The sequence below is a fragment of the Nelumbo lutea genome, chromosome 8, assembly GCF_056320005.1.
Source record: "Nelumbo lutea isolate HS-2025 chromosome 8, American lotus-T2T, whole genome shotgun sequence".
Lineage (NCBI taxonomy): Eukaryota > Viridiplantae > Streptophyta > Magnoliopsida > Proteales > Nelumbonaceae > Nelumbo > Nelumbo lutea.
This window is the reverse complement of record NC_142691.1, coordinates 6,516,014-6,532,092: the sequence shown is the minus strand read 5'-3', so window position 1 is coordinate 6,532,092 and position 16,079 is coordinate 6,516,014. Positions and strand designations below refer to the sequence as shown.

The window sequence follows — 16,079 nt, the reverse complement described above, 5'->3', positions numbered from 1 at the left end:
CGTATTATTCCGGGATCCTTCCGATAAGCCCATGTAGTGGGTGTATCTGAGGTTTGACTGATTCAGGAGGTGGAGGAGCCCTAAACCGGCCCCTTGAACCAGTTTTGAAAAAAATAAAAGAAAATGTAAAAATAAAGGTATCAATTTGCCCGATATGCCCTGGTATCATTGTATTGGGCATATCGATATTTTGAACCTTGCCTATATGCAACCATTTTTTGTATGCATTATAATTTATCAACATCATTTTAACCAATTCACATCAGAAATTGAATTTGCAGCCCCCTCCTAATCTACTAATAACCACCCTATAAACCACATCCTGCATGGGAATTTGACATTAATACACGGGCAGGATTCAGTCCACCCCTAATCTAGTAGTAGCACCACCTAGGGTTGGACTGAACGGTAAAAACCCCTTTAAATAAAGAGGCTGTGCTTTTTTTTTTTCCAAAATTCAACGTAAAAGCTTAATGGAGCAAATAATATTAGTGAAATATTCCAGGCTGAAAAAATTTCTCACCCGTCATACTGTGATGAAGGGTAGAGCTGCGGACGGATCAAATCAGATACGCTAGGATCGAAATTTGTTGATTGACATTCGGATTTGAATCAAATCTATTCCGTTAGATTTATATTCAATCAAATGTTGGTTATAATCTGACATTGAATTACATTAATAAACTACAACAAAAAGGTACAAAATATTATATATTATTAATATGATTACTAAACACGATTCTTTCATTACATCAATGGTCGATTTTTTCTGGTTGACAAACCATCAATGATACAATTTAAACACCCAACCTGCAGCTCTTGAAAAAAAGCCACCAAAGTGGAATTCTTTGACTGTTCGTGATGAAGTTTTAGAGGCTTATGTATTTTATTAGTGGCGTAAAACCTTATTGTTAGTTTCAATCCGCTAAACAGTTAAAACGTTCAGATAAACCTTGTTCACCAAAGTGGACTCAGGTCTGCCACCCACTATTAGATGTGGGTACAAGTAGTGCGTGTACTGGTATAGACGGCGGCGTTCAATTAGAGACTGGGAGTAATGCTGGCTAGATAGTAGTTACAAAACCACAACCCGTCATTTGATTTGTTATATTATAAATCCACAGTTTCTGTTTCTTGGGAAAGCATACACATGCACCTGTCGTTGTTGCCGCTAGAGATTAGTTATGGGAGTTTGGTCAAATCTAATATTGGAATTGCCCTACCAAAGAACCAGACCCGGAGCACAACCAACATTTACATACCTAAGATTGGAGTTGAGTAACGGAGTTGGGATTTCGACCTCAACAGAATTGGTCTTTACATCCACCTGACAGCACCAAGCAGCCGAGAATTGGTCCTACCCCATTTCTGTGAAGAAATCCGAACAGAAAGGTATTTCTACAACTTTACCAAAGGGAGCCACGGCACAAAAGCAGCCATTATGATGAAAGTCACCTCCATTTCGAGTATGGTGGTACTCTGTTTCTAAAAGCTTTTCTAAACTCAGGTGCCAATCCAAAAACCGACGTGTTCTTTTCAACTCAATTAAAAAACATAATAGAAAAGGAAATCTATTTCTACCAAATAAAAGGAATGGAATGCTATGAAAATGATTGAACCATATCACAAGCTTCACACGCATCTCACTTCCTACCACGGAACTTCACAGCCTGCTTGTTCCTCTTCTTCACACCGGACTTGGCAACCTTAAGGCTCCTGTGAACAGCACTAAGCCTTGCAAAAGCTGCATTCTTTAGATCTGGACTGTAATAATTGTCCGCAACCTGAAACCAATAATTGCCAGAGTAAGTAGTTTGTTCTGTGCTGCACACTAACAGTTCAGCTTAGTAACATTGTTTCTCAGACTACATAAGAAAATTAAATAGGAAAATAAGGAGGTAAATGAAAAGACACGGCTTAGAAAGAAATTTCTTGTATGGGATTCATGCACAACAATGATCCCTAAGCTATATAAATGCCACCACACTCGATCCGGTGTATGTACCAAAACTTCAGGACCAAGAACCAATCTATGAATGATTCGATCCATTTGCACCCATAATTGGGTTGGGGAGTTGGCCACTCAAAATTGATCGACAAATCAACAATTAGTGAAAAATAACCAACTCGAGTTGTATCAAATAATATTTTAAAACCAACCCGAAGACCATCCCGTGTTTGCATTTGAGTTGCGGTCACCGGTTTAATCGTTCAAATCGAATGGATTAGACCATTCCACATCAACACTCTATATATTTTATTTTCACTTAACAAAGTGCGTGCATCGCATGGGTTCCCATTAGACCTGGAACCAATGTTAGGTGACGGTTTGAATGGTTCAACCAGTCATGCCAATGGTGGGTTGAAAACATTGGTATCAATTTGGGTCAATTTTCAATTTGGTTGGTCATTTTAAAACATTTAAACTTAAAAATTAAGTTAAATTCAAAACATTACAATGATATTATTAAAAGAATAAAATAAAAAATTTAAATTTATAATTTAAAATATTTTAGACTAAGAAATATGAGAATTTTCCCATTTTCCTATACTAAAAAATTATATTTTAAATATAAAGTATTAAAATATTAGATTAAGAACCAGGTTAATTTGGTTTTTGGTCGATTTATAGATGGCCAAACCAAAATTAACCTGACTTGGTAAGGTTGGGAAATTGCTAAAACGAAGCTAATCGAAAATACAAAAAAATGACCAATTCAAGTCGAATTAGGTCAATTTTATCGATTTAATAAATAACCTTAATTGGAATTAATTATTTTTTCTGTATTATAAAAAATATTAAAAATAATAAATAAAATATAAATAATTAGTAATTATTTAAAAATAAAAATATAAAACAATTATCTACTATTATGTATTTCTAAGATTTAACTTTCGTTCAATAATGTCCGTACTATGCACGGATCACTGTTTTTGTAAACAGAAGAGGTACAAAAGAGCTTAGGTTTTTCAGCTAGCTCGTGGGGGTGTTCCGTGACTGTGTTTGAGTTCCTTGAGGAGGGCGATAAAGAAAGGCAAATACGAGCACCGAAGTTCCAAGCAGAGAGCAATCATGACTGGTAACTTACAATCTTTTGTTGCTTAAAAAAGTGTCTAATGCAGTTCTTCCCCCCACCCCCACCTGTTTTTGATGTTATAATGGGGTTGCTTGATATCCCGGGAATATTTTTCAATATATGATTGTTGGATTTCTGATGACACCGAAGGTTTCTACTATGATTTAGTTTCTATCTCAATTGCGTTAACACTTACCTCATTGCCGTTGGTGTTTGTGAGCCGGATACTGTAATTCGCTACTATTGGAAATAAGGTGATGTCAATCAATGTACCGCTTTCAGAAAATCACGAATACCCAGAATTTGCAAAATTTTTCTTTATCAGTGAATGCAATAGATACTGCCTGGAGGTTCTGGAGCTTTCTACATCCTCAGTTGATGTTTTATTGATCTGATTCTGGTAGAGACTAGCTAAATTTCTCTGGGAAATTGTGGTTAAAGTATTTTTATTTCATTTTGTTTGGTTTGTCTTATTGTTTTACTGTAAGTGTGGAGTGCTGCGGTTTGCTTGTCTGTGCTCTTTGGGCATTTTCAGAAATCCATAAATTATCTTTTCAAACAACAATGACAGAAGAATAAAGAATTACGAAGAGCACACCTCTTCATTGCTTGCCATTTGAAAAGGCAGAAAAATATTCGTAAAGATGGGCACATTTTTTCATGATATGCATGTTCATGCATATTTGAAATGGCAGAAAAATTGCTGGTGAACATGCATGTTCAAATACTTCACTTTCTAATTCATTTGTTGTCTTCTTACTGATTGCCATTTTAATGCAGACTACGTGCAAGAACAAGAGATGGAAATTGAAGCATTGCAAGCTATACTCATGGATGAGTTTAAAGGTTTCTCAATGCTTCTTCTGGATTTGTATATTTAACTATTTTAAAGTTTGGGATTCTTCTGTTGCCTATCTCTAAACTTTGTACACATTTCTCTATGCCAGAAATTGACTCCAGTGAGAGTGGGCTAAATACATCTAACCGGTGCTTCCAAATTACACTATCTCCCCAGGTATAGGTATCTTTCTTTGGATCCAATGTTTTTTATTTTTATTGCTTATCATGCAATTGATTAATTCCTTTGTCCTGCAATTAGACATGTGATAGATTATTATTTCCCATGAAACACTTATAAAGGTCCAATGCTGTTTGCCTTGCATTTATTCATATTAATTGTTGTGTTGTTATGCCTGAAACTTCTTTAACATTCTCTTTGAGAGAAGAAGAAAGGAGGGAAAGGTTTTATTTGTAAACTGGACTTGGAGGTTATGGAGAAATTTGGGTTGAGGGAAAGGTGGAGATTGTGGGTTAAGGGGTGCTTGAGTTCGGTGTAATATTCAATTCTGATCAATGGGTCTGCTAGAGATTTTTCTCAGATAAAAGAGGCGTAATACATGATGAACCTTTACCCCCTTTCTTTTTCACTATCATTGTGGAGGTCCTAAGTAGAACGATTATTAAGGCTGTTTTGGATAATTTAATCAAAGGTTGGAGGATGGGAAGGCTGAGATTGTGGTTATCCACTTGCAGTGTGCAGATTACTTAATCCTTTTTTGCGATGATAATAGCGTCGAGTCCCTTAAAAATTTAAAGCTTCTTGTCAACTCTTGTGAGGAATTATCTAATTTAAGGATCAACTTGGGGAAAAGTTGTTTGGTGGGGCTGAATTTGCAAGAAGAGGAAATCCTCAAAATAGCTGAATTCTTAGGCTGTGAAGTAAAAAAAAAAAAAGGTCCCTGGAGTACTTAGGACTCCTGGATGGAAATCCAAGATTTGAGAATTTCTTGAAGCTTGTTGTGGAGAGATTTGCTAAAAAGTTGGCACTTTGGAGAAGAAATTACATTTCAATGGGAAGGAGGGTATCTTTGATCAAAGCCACATTTGCCAACCTTCCTATCTACTTCTTGTTCACCTTTCGTATCTCTATTAAAATAGCTAGGCAGCTAGAAAAGTTAATGAGGGATTTCTTATGGGAACTGGGGGAGGAAAGAAAGACCACTTGGTGAAATGAGAACAAGTTATTAGACCTAAAGAGAAGGGTGGGCTTGGGATAGGAAATTTAGTCCAGAAGAATTTATTTCTCCTAGAGAAGTGGATGTGGAGGTTTCCCTTAGAAAGAGATATGCTCTAGCAAAAGGTTATTTGGTATGATGTGGGGAATGGACTAAGAGTAAGAGTCTCGTTCTGGAAGGACCTTTGGATAGGTAAATATCCACTAAAGGTCCAATTTTCTGTGTTTTATGCACTTTCCAATTTCAAATCTGAACCCTTTTCTAAGTTTGTGAACTTTTCTGCCTTGGGTTTAAATTGGGAGCTTGGAGTCAGAAGGGGTCTTCTATTGGCCAGACTTGACTTTTTTTTGGGATAAAAATATAGAGGACACTAGGGTTTGGTCAATTTCTCCAACAAGCTATTTTTACTTGTGCCTCATTCTTCAATTTATTATTTCAGGCATCTACCTTGGGGGTGAATTTCCTGGTGAAAGAAATTTGGAGTAAGCCAATCCCTTCTAAAATTTAGGCCCTATGTTGGGAAGTCTTCCTTAGAAAGATTAACATCTGTGATGTGCTATAGAAAAGAAGGCCAAATAAGTGCCTTCCCCTCACTTGTGCATCTTTTGTTTATCCTATCCTTTTGTGCTTTGTATATGGGAGCATCTTTGTTCTCTCTTTGGGTGTAGGTGGGATCGTCAGGATGTGGTGGGTCTCTTTGACCCAAACTTCTTGAGACAACCAAAGAAAAGAGGAAGTTTGTTGTGGAAAGCAGTGAGGGCTGTCATGATCTGGATTGTATGGGAAGAAAGAAATGGGAGAATGAAAAGAGTAGGACAGAGGTGGAAATCATAGACACAGTAAAAATAGAAGTTGCAAATTGGGTTAAGATTTTGGCAATGTTTTGAGAACTGGGCCGGGCATAGAACCGGAGAGGGGAGAGGTTCACGGGTCAGAGGTTCAACTGGGGTCAAACCGTGATGATGTGGCATATACATACACATACTAGAGGTCATATAAACATTATATATAATACATCTTGCAAATTTTAACATACTTAAATATGGTGTATCGATGGCAAGTTCCTTAATTTTTAAAGCAAATGATTAGGGTTCAAGTCTCTTAATTTACATTTTCTTTAAATACGTGCGCAATAAGGTAATATGTATAATAAAGAGTCATTAATTAACACAAGTTAAGAGGTGAACTAATGGTAATTAAGCAATATATGAAAATAAGAGGTCATAGGTTCAAATCTTACTGAACACATTTTCAACTTTCTATTAGTTAAGGACCGAGACGGTGAACTAATAGTCACTGGGCCGTGGCTAGGTTAGGAGGTGTATTTGGAGACTCAGAAGGAAAGGTGCTAGCTTTGTATTCAGGACCCTTAGAACACGGTGATGCATTGACAGCAAAACTGTTTGGATTACTACATGGATTAAAATTTGGTAAGCAATTTGGATTCCAAACTGGAGGTGGAAGGGGACTCTTAGGTGGTCACTTCTTGGACAAGATGCAATACCCAAATCTGATGGACCTACAGAAACACAATCTGAAAAATTGAAAGTATAAAACAAGGGAGTTGAGTCTTGCTTTCAAATGGGTGAGAAGAACAGCGAATGGGATGGCATATACTCTATCAAAACAAGGGGCTGTTAGGCATCAAATGTTTTGGGCAAAGCTGTAAAGTTGTTGTTTGGGGTGGAGAAATCTCCCACCCTGTTTTCATCTTCAAGTTTGTCTTTGGGATGTAGTGCACAACCATCTGGGAAGAGTGGGGGAGGACTGAAAAATCTCCACAAGGTTCCTTTGGAGGGCATTGCATTGCCTTTGAATTTGTTTGTTGGCATCATGCCATGGCCTGGCCCAAGAAATGGCGAGGAAGAGAGTGTAATTTCTTGACTCTTTGCAGAAGATGCAGCTTTCCTCTCCTCCCAAATCTTCACATAATAGCATGAATGGTTGTCTTTCAGTGTACTCTTCATTTAGAACCAAGACCGATCAATTTCAAGTGGCAGATCATGCCAACAAAATGACCTGGGTCACCCAATCTAGACCCATCAAGCTCTGGAAGAAATGTCATAACTTTCTCATCTAAAAGCACCAGAGAATGATACCTATAGTTGATTTGATGTTTCTCAATCACATCATACAAACCAGTGGAGAAATGAGAGAATGCAATAAGTGACCCCTTCTCTTCTTCATTAATGTTCACACTTTTCAAAAAAAAATGTTCTTCATGCCAAAGCCTTTCTTCTTGAATATTGTCTTTGTTATTTTCTTATGATGATTCTTTCCATATATAAATTATCATCCATTTTCTCCATGTTAATGGGATCATGCTGCACGAGTATTTGCAGTAAATTATTTCTTTGCACCAATATACTAATGTATGCTACAGCTATATTAAAGTAAAAGGAGCCTAGTTTTTGGTTCTTGACAATCATTGGATAGATTTAGAAATTGGAACTAAGGACTATAAGTTAAACTTTGTTTTCTGCATGTCACAACAACAAAAATAGAATCAAAGAACTCTATTAATTCTCTATTTCACTCCTTAAAAGTTTTGGTTGCCTCTCATCTTAGATGTTCTTACTGTACTGATACAACCTTTTACTTTTATTTGAAGCAGGATGATGATGCTGATGAGGCGAGAACCACTCCAGGTTTTAGTTTAGATGATACAACAATTTGGAACATGCCTATTTTTGTTTCAATTAGATCATTCAAAACCAAGGGCCACTCAAAATTATATATTTATTGAAGCTTAATCTTCTGACTGTAGTATTCCAAGAGAATTAGTTACCAACTTTATATGAGCTAATGATTCTTTCTTTTTTCTTTTTTTTTCAAAAAAAATTGTTGCAGTTCAACTGGCTTTGATTTTCTCTCACACTGAAAAGTATCCAGATGAGCCCCCAGTTCTCATTGTGAAAAGGTTGGTCAAATGCAATACTGTGTACATTTCATTAGGCAAAAAAAGGAAACGAAAGAAAAACTTCTCTTCTATCCTGTGAAGTTTGCATGCTGAGAATTATTTAGGTAGAGATTGTGCTTTGAAAGTTCTCTATTAGTTGTGAACTGCCTCTTCTTATGAGAGTTTCCGTTTGGGCAATGGCCTACCCTCCTTTGGTAGGCTGAGGATCTTACTTCCCTTGGTTATAAGTTTAATAACGTTGCAGTTAATGATAAATAAGGAGAACTAGTTTTGTTAACCATGCAAAATTACCCTGTTTCTTCTTTCTATTCTTTTTTCTTGGCAGGCACCTTTTAGACCTTTGGTCTAGGAGATGATTGTGGGATAGGGAAATTGTGGATGCTAGCACTAATTAATTTTCTGGAAGGGATCTTCTTTGATCCTAATGGTATTGATGGAAGGATACGGTGTTCGTAATGTCTAGACTCTGTTTTTTCTTTGTGCTTCCTTCTTCCAAGGTTTTCTCTGCTCCACCTCAATCTGTGTTTCCAGTAAAAGCAATTAGTCTGGGTTCGACTCTCCAGGAAAACTTTTTGCTGAGAAGCTTATCAACTAGAAGTTAGAACCAATTCCTATGTGGTCTTTCAAAGGAGAAGACCTTTTATTTGGTTCCTTTGATGCCATAGATGCTTTATTTGTAAAGCTAACTATGACACCATTTTCCATTTATTAATCTTTTGTAACTTTGTCTCTGCTGCCTGGAAATTTTTCTTCTCTTTCTGGCTCAGTTGTTAACATCCACGGGATGTAGAAAGCCTTTCCAGACCTTTATTCTTCTCTCCTAAGAATGGGTGATATTTTGTTGGGGTGAACAAGGGCAGCAATTCTTTGGTCCATGTGGGAAGAAAACAATTCAAAATTCTTCTCGAGTAAGGACATCACAGCAGGACCTGTTTGACTTGTTGCAATAAGAGTAGCATACCAGATGAAAATAAGCGACAAGTTAAAGGGTTTCTCAGCAGATGAGATCATTAGGGACTTTCCTTCAGTGGCAGCATCTTCGACTAGGAGAGCTGTTGCCCTTGCAATCTGGTTTTCCCTGTGTGTGTTATTTCAAACTAAACTTTGATGTTGATGGCTGCTGTATTGACAACCTAGGTGCATTAGGCATTGGGGAATCTGTTAAGAATCGCATAGTTGAGGCTAATGGTGTTCTGATAGGTGTTGGAAATGCCTTTCAGGTAGAACTGCTTTTCCTGTTTCAAAGATTGTCTGTGCTCTTCGTTGAACTTGATGAGGTTGACCAGTTTTTTCAGAGTGTTTGAGGCATACACCTCGAGGCATGCCTTGGGGGTGAGGTATATACCAAACCATTCTGATGTGCTAGTGATGTCCCTTTGCTTGTGAAGTATACACTTTGTGGTTTGCAGATTGTATGGAGCATAGAAGCATACATGTGAAATACACTTTAGCCTTGAAGCATACACTGATACACATTGTCACATCACTTATCTAACACCCAAGCATTGTGAAGAATTTCTTGTTAGAGAAACCTCTATTTTTCTGAGACAGTTAATGCAAGAATGAAAACCTTTTTTTTTTTTTTATATAGTTAACATTATCACATTTTCATTAATTTAGAGAGATTTACATGAAAAGCCCCTTTGAGAGGCGCAGGATGCCGCCTCTCCAAGCAGAAAACACAGAATGTGAAAGCATAAAAATTACATGAATGCTAATACAAGATTACAGTTGAGCCCAGAACAGAGTTTCCCTATTTGCCCCTTGTTTTGTCAAAACATTGGCGAAGGCATTAGCTGATCTCTCCACCCACTGTACTGTTACAGACATATTCCTTGTCAGCCACTTGAATTTCTTCAATTCATTCTTGTAGCACCATGGGACATCCTCTGGATTATTCAGCCATTCCACCACTTAGAGTCCCCTTCAATCAGCAGCTGCAACACATACCCAATTCCTTTGCAAGAACTACTCCTTGTATGGCAGCTAGCAATTCTGCCCTAACAGAATTCCCAAAACCCAATGGGCCAGAATAGAGAAGAACAACCTCTCCAGCTTTGTTTCTCAAAACACCTCCCAAACCAGAGAGCCCTGGGTTGCCCTGGCTACTCCCATCAAAATTCAGTTTCATTGAGCCTTGAGCAGAGGGGGCCCAGGTTGTAGATACCCTAGCCTTTGGAGAGGAAGAATTTGCTACTGCTAATCAGTTCCTCCATAAGTCATTAAAAGAGAAATGGTGAAAGAGTTCCAATATCTTTAATCTATGTCTTGTCCTATACATAATGCAGTCTTTCAAAGCTTGGCTGCTCCTCCCCTTTTCTTGGTAGATTCTGGCATTCCTTTCTTCCCAAATTGTCCAGATCAAAGCTGCCCTCGCACACCTCCACATGCTTCTTCCTCTTTTATGGGGCCAAGAGAAGGTAGAAGGATTAAAAATTGTGCTTACTTCTTCTGGCACATACCACCTGCATCCATACAAAGGGAAAAGCCAAACCTAAAGCTGAGCGGTGATGATACAAGATAAAAATAAATGGTAACAGTCCTTACTATGAGATCTGCAAAGAGTACACTAGTTAGGTGAAATATAAAGGAAGAGTCTTCTCTTTTGTAGATTACCCACGGTGTTTACTTTTCCATGGTACACTTCCCAACACATAACCATAACCTTAGGGGGAATTGGCCTACACCAGACTTCTTTAAATGGGAAAACCTGTTGAGAGGAGGTCTGGCAGAGGACCTTAATAAGGGAACCGCAGGAAAAAAATCCCTTTGGGTTGAGGAGCGCAAAGGGAATGGTACTTGTTTCTTCTCTCATATTCATCCTATGGGAGCTGGACTGTTTGGTCCCCTCGTGAATTTGGGCAACAAATAAAGTTCTAATATTATCAAGCTCCAAATATATTTATAGTTTCATATGCTAATATAAAATGTGGACTTATGATAGCTTAAAGAAATGGGCCTACCAGTTTTACTTGTTAGTCTATTATATTTTGAAATTTCATTTTTACCCCAAGAAATAGCTATATGAAATTATTTCCATATTGTTACTTACCAAAAAAATATTTCCATATTGTTGCTAATAAAAAAATTACTTAATCTTTCTTAACCCTAACTATTCATCCCTAATCACATTTATTTAAAAGTTTACCTCACTGCTCCCAAGCTCAAGCTGTAGCAGTATAATCATTATGATTTTTATCCATATTTATTGACGGAAAAGTCTCTTTAAACTCTACTTAATTAACTTCTTGCTCAGGTTGAATACTGAAATACTTGCCTGAATTGTTCATCTAAATGATGTTTTAATTTCTAACTTTCAATGGTTGATATGCTCTGCAGTATACGAGGGATACCGGCAGCTGATCTTAAAGTTTTAAAAGAAAAGCTTGAGCAGGAGGTTGTTCACTAGTGTTTCTTGGCTTTATTTTAATTTCATCTCTCTCTCTCTCTCTCTCCATATGTCGTATGTATGTGCAGTTTTACATGTATATGTATCTATGAGTAACTGTATATATGTTTAGTTTTTTGCCATGAAAGTTATTCTTGTTCAGCATATTCTGAATTTTCTTTAAAATGTTCTTTCTCTTTGCAATTAGTTATTTCCCAGGAACCTTTATAAGTTGTTGCGACTCTGTTAATGGGGATGGAAATGTTTGAATAGACCATAATAATGGAAAAACTTGGATGAGTTGCTTAAAAGTTTTTTCCCTGGATTGGGGGAATTTGGATTTGGTCCTCACAGAACCTACCTCACAGCCCCTTGCAGCCATGCATTGGGAATATCTCCCCATGAATAAAAACATACAAGTACAGAGATGTTCTCAATGCACGGCTGCAAGGGGCTGTGAGGATGCTTTTGTGAGGACCAAATCTGGTTTTGGTTGGGGGGATAACAAATTATAATGGGGAACCCCATAGAAAATTTTGGAGCGCAAAACTTAAGAAAGGAACATGGAGGAAATACCATTTTTGTTAGGACATGCAGGGGAACACTTTGGTAGAAAATGGGCTACCCTATTCTTGAACCTCAGTTCACCAGATCTCTCCTTTTCTATCTAAATGAGCAATAGTTTAACTTGAGCAAAGCCCAATTTTAGCATGGTTTATATACCATCTTTGTTTATTTTGTAGCATGGTTGTAGAATTCATTATAGCTTAGTTTCCAAAACATTTTTTTTTAAACTTGATTCATAGTTATATAACTGAACTGATGCTTTTTTTTTTGGTGTTCATTATGTAATGTTCATTTTGGTGCATGTTTTCCAAACAATTCACTCTATTTACCCGAAAAGTAGATGGGCTGGATGCTCCCCAACGCCATCTGAAAAGAAGAAAGAAAAAGGATATTGTTCCATAAGTCCTTTCTTTCTGCAGTATGGTTGTTGTGTTTATGAGTTGATTCAAAGGTGGGATGGGTCTGCAGTTGTTTTTGAGTTTCTGTTGCTATCTTATTACCATACTGCTACTACTATAATGTCATAGTTAATGGGTATTATTTGTCAATTGCAACTTTGAGCTCTCTATTGGTTGAGGATTTAAAATAAACTTAGTATTGTTTCTCTTTTAATTGGCATATAAGAAGGTTTATCTTATCTTCAGTCATGTAAGCAAGACTTTCATTTTGATGTCAACTGACAGAAACTGAAATACCTGCACTTTCCATTTCTTTGTCTCTGCAACTCAGTTAATTGTGATATTTGGATCATTTCTGTGTCATAGGCATCTGAGAATCTTGGTATGGCTATGATTTACACACTTGTTACATCAGCTAAAGAGTGGTTGGGTGAAAGGTTTGGTCAAGATGCCGGGGTTTCAGAAACTGAAGAAGAAGATACAGCTAAAGATGACGTATGGCTGCTTGTCCTGCCTATGACTTTCACTGCTTTGTTTCTGAATTGAAGGTGTGATCTCAGTTGATAATGCCGAACTATCTTTCATCCTTCTTGGCTGCAAGGAAAGGAAAAAATTATAAAATAATTGGACCTAGAAGTTCTTTATCCTAGATAATTTACCAAGCCTTATCCAAACTATATGGGGTTGGCAACATGAGTCCTGTTTCTTCTATTCTGTTGATCGCTTTGTACTTTTATCTTCTCTATTTTGTTACTGTGGTTCATTTTATTATCGTAGTACTAATTACACACAAACTTATGTCAAGCTCCGAGATGTCAAACTAATACTAGAACTAGATAAGGTCTAAAACAGGTCTCATTTAGTTTAAAGAATGACAGATCCCAGATACTGGACCAAATGTTGATAAACAAAGAAGATAAGCTTTAATACTTATTACTTTGAACTAGGCTGTATGGAATAATATTTGAAGGATGGCCATAGTTTAGGCGGATTTGTGGGGAAAAAAGAGGTGGAAATCAAGGATGCAGCTAGTGTAAGAGAACTATGAAGGTTTATGATTGGAAATTGAAGAAATCAGCTCTCTCAATTTGTCTCTGCAGAACCAATGGTAGGTCCATGACAAGAAATAGGTTGAGGGAAAAAATTGATAGAAAAATGAGCATATGAACTGTAATTTAGAAAAAAAGATAGGAAGTAGAGGGTAAAAAATTGATAAGTGCCTGCGTAAAATTAGTACGACAAGAAAAATCCTAATAATGCCAGACTTAAAGAGTTAAAAAAACTAAAAAATAGAGAATCTAGTTACATTTACTAAATTGGCCATAGTTGTACCATTGGTTGTTTGAACCATGCAATCTTGGACTTGTATAGATAATTAAATAACTTGTTTAATGAAACAAATATCAACTTAGATGGGAAAGTTTTTTCCCCTTGATATCAAGCCACAAGTAGAGTGATGGACTTGAGACAAGGATTGAGGCATACATAATTCACAAATAATTTTGGTAATAGCTAATAGCTACCGTTTATTCCACATCAATAATATTCTTGAATTACAACTAATTTGTTGATGACCTGCTTAGGTTCTTTTTTTTTATGTATGTATTCTTTCAACGTCAACATGCTTGTGATGACCTGTGGATTTGACCCCCATAACTTCATGTTAGAAATGCTTTGCTTTTTGTGCATATGCTGGACAAGTTTCTTCATATTTTATTTTCAGATAATTGTACCACATGGAGAACCGGTTACTGTTGATACATTTCTTGCATGGAGAGAACGTTTCGAAGCAGAGCTAGCCCTAGAACGAGCCAAGTAAGTTCTCTCTCCAGGCATGTCAGGTTAGGAAGTTGATTCCTTACTTCATAGGAATTTTCTTACAGGCCATCCTGATGGCATAGGCTGTGTTTTGAGCCTGTTTTGTTGCAGTGAAGCATCTAGAGTAGAGGATGGCTTGTTGTCCTCTTGACATGGTACTTGTAAGCTTGGCTACGTGCTAGACTTGTGCTGACTTGGGGTGTATGTTAGAGACCTATTTGTATTTTTTCCTTTCTGAATAAATATCTACTTAGCAGAAAGGAAAACTTTACATGATTTTACTTCAATATTTTATTGCCAACTAGGAATAGATCCAATTTTAGATGGTGAACTCTATATAGAACATAAACAATGAGATCACCTCATTTCATATAGTGACCAAGCAGGTCAGTAATTAAATGCCATCATGTTTCTATCACCACGAACCTTTTACCTCCACTTCTGAAGGCCAATGTTTCTTGGGGCATCCATGATTATCGCCTTTTTTTTGTATTCCAATGCAGCTTTCACCTCCATAACTACGAGGTGTTGTATGCTAAACCTAGTTAGTGGGTTAGTGGGATTAGAGACAGGATGCACATGGGGCTCACTGATACAATGTGGAGAGCCTGGCTATCTGCAGTTTGAATCTTCACACCTACATTATGGATGTTGTTATTATTTCCTCAGTTATGGGATACTGACTTTAATCTTCATGATTAATAACCATACACCACTTTTCAGGCTGATGCCAGAGTCTGCACTCACAGCACCCAAAGAGAAGAAGCTGACTGGTCGGCAGTGGTTTGAAAGTGGCAGAGCTGCGGTATTTTGTTTCTTCTTCACTATCTCTTAGGTTATTGATGTATAGAGTTATTATATACTGCATCATACTTTTTTTTATGAATTATTCTATACTGCATACTTGATATTTTGTGAACCCGTATTAGAATTTTAGAGGTTATAATGTATGCAATTATAATTGTTTTATCTTTATTCTTCAAAAAAAATTATAATTGTTTTTGTGTCTTACTTTGGTTGACAGAAAGGTGCCTTGCCAGTCACTGAAGGCTCTGATGAGGAAGATGAGGAAGACATCGACTTTGACGATGATGATTTTGAAGGTGACTTTTCTCACTTAATGTTCCACTTAAACTACGTAGAACTATTCTTTCTATCCATTTCTAGGATGATACCAAGATTGGCAAGCACTATTTCTTTCAATTTGAATAATTCTAATACTCTATTTCTGTGGAGTGGCAGATGATGAAGAAGACATGCTTGAACACTATCTGGCAGAGAAATCAGACACATCCTCACATTCATCAAGAAGAGGCCAATGAAAAGTAGTATTTCAATATGTTGTTTCCCCCTCTTCTCATTCCTTCCCTTTCACTCTTTCTGAGGGAAAAGATGTCAAGTTAATTATCCTGTGAGACATTGAGGACCATCCTAGTGTGTTTTGTTCTATCTTTCAGTGTGAACGTTGCTATGCTGCTCTGTTCTCGTTTATACAGTGAAAATTCAAACCGATTTTACGCTTGGGGAATTGAGATTCGTGGCCTGCTTCTGTTGCTTGCAATTGAATACTTTTTTTGTTCTCTAGGCTCAGTTTGGAAAGAGTACCAATACAAATATATACAGTACAAATACATATAAAATAATACAAAATACAAGGTTTTGCACTCTACATATTTGTCTTTGTACTTCTAAACTGAGCCTTACCTTGTATTTTGAATTATTTTATATATATATATTTTTTTTGAGAAAATTTAACCAGGATTCATTAAAGGAAGAAGAGGTACATGAGAATATGTACAAAGCACGAGAAGAACCATACAAATTACAAAGGTAGAAGCTTGTCACTATACAAATGCTCCAAAAACATTGTGTTCCCAAGGAATCCAAACTAATTTT

At 36.8% G+C, this 16,079-nt stretch overlaps 1 protein-coding gene across 1 annotated transcript; it reads left to right on the top strand.

The window, feature by feature from the left end:
- Positions 1-2,892: 2,892 nt before the first annotated feature.
- Positions 2,893-15,711, top strand: LOC148842406 (Ubiquitin-conjugating enzyme family protein). The gene is made up of 11 exons (XM_088957484.1): positions 2,893-3,080; positions 3,858-3,923; positions 4,025-4,092; positions 7,707-7,740; positions 7,943-8,012; positions 11,352-11,409; positions 12,732-12,860; positions 14,089-14,180; positions 14,907-14,988; positions 15,208-15,286; positions 15,426-15,711. The coding sequence occupies exons 1-11, from the start codon at positions 3,074-3,076 to the stop codon at positions 15,503-15,505; spliced, it is 765 nt and encodes a 254-aa protein (XP_088813610.1). The 5' UTR covers positions 2,893-3,073; the 3' UTR covers positions 15,506-15,711.
- The last annotated feature ends 368 nt before the right edge of the window (positions 15,712-16,079 follow it).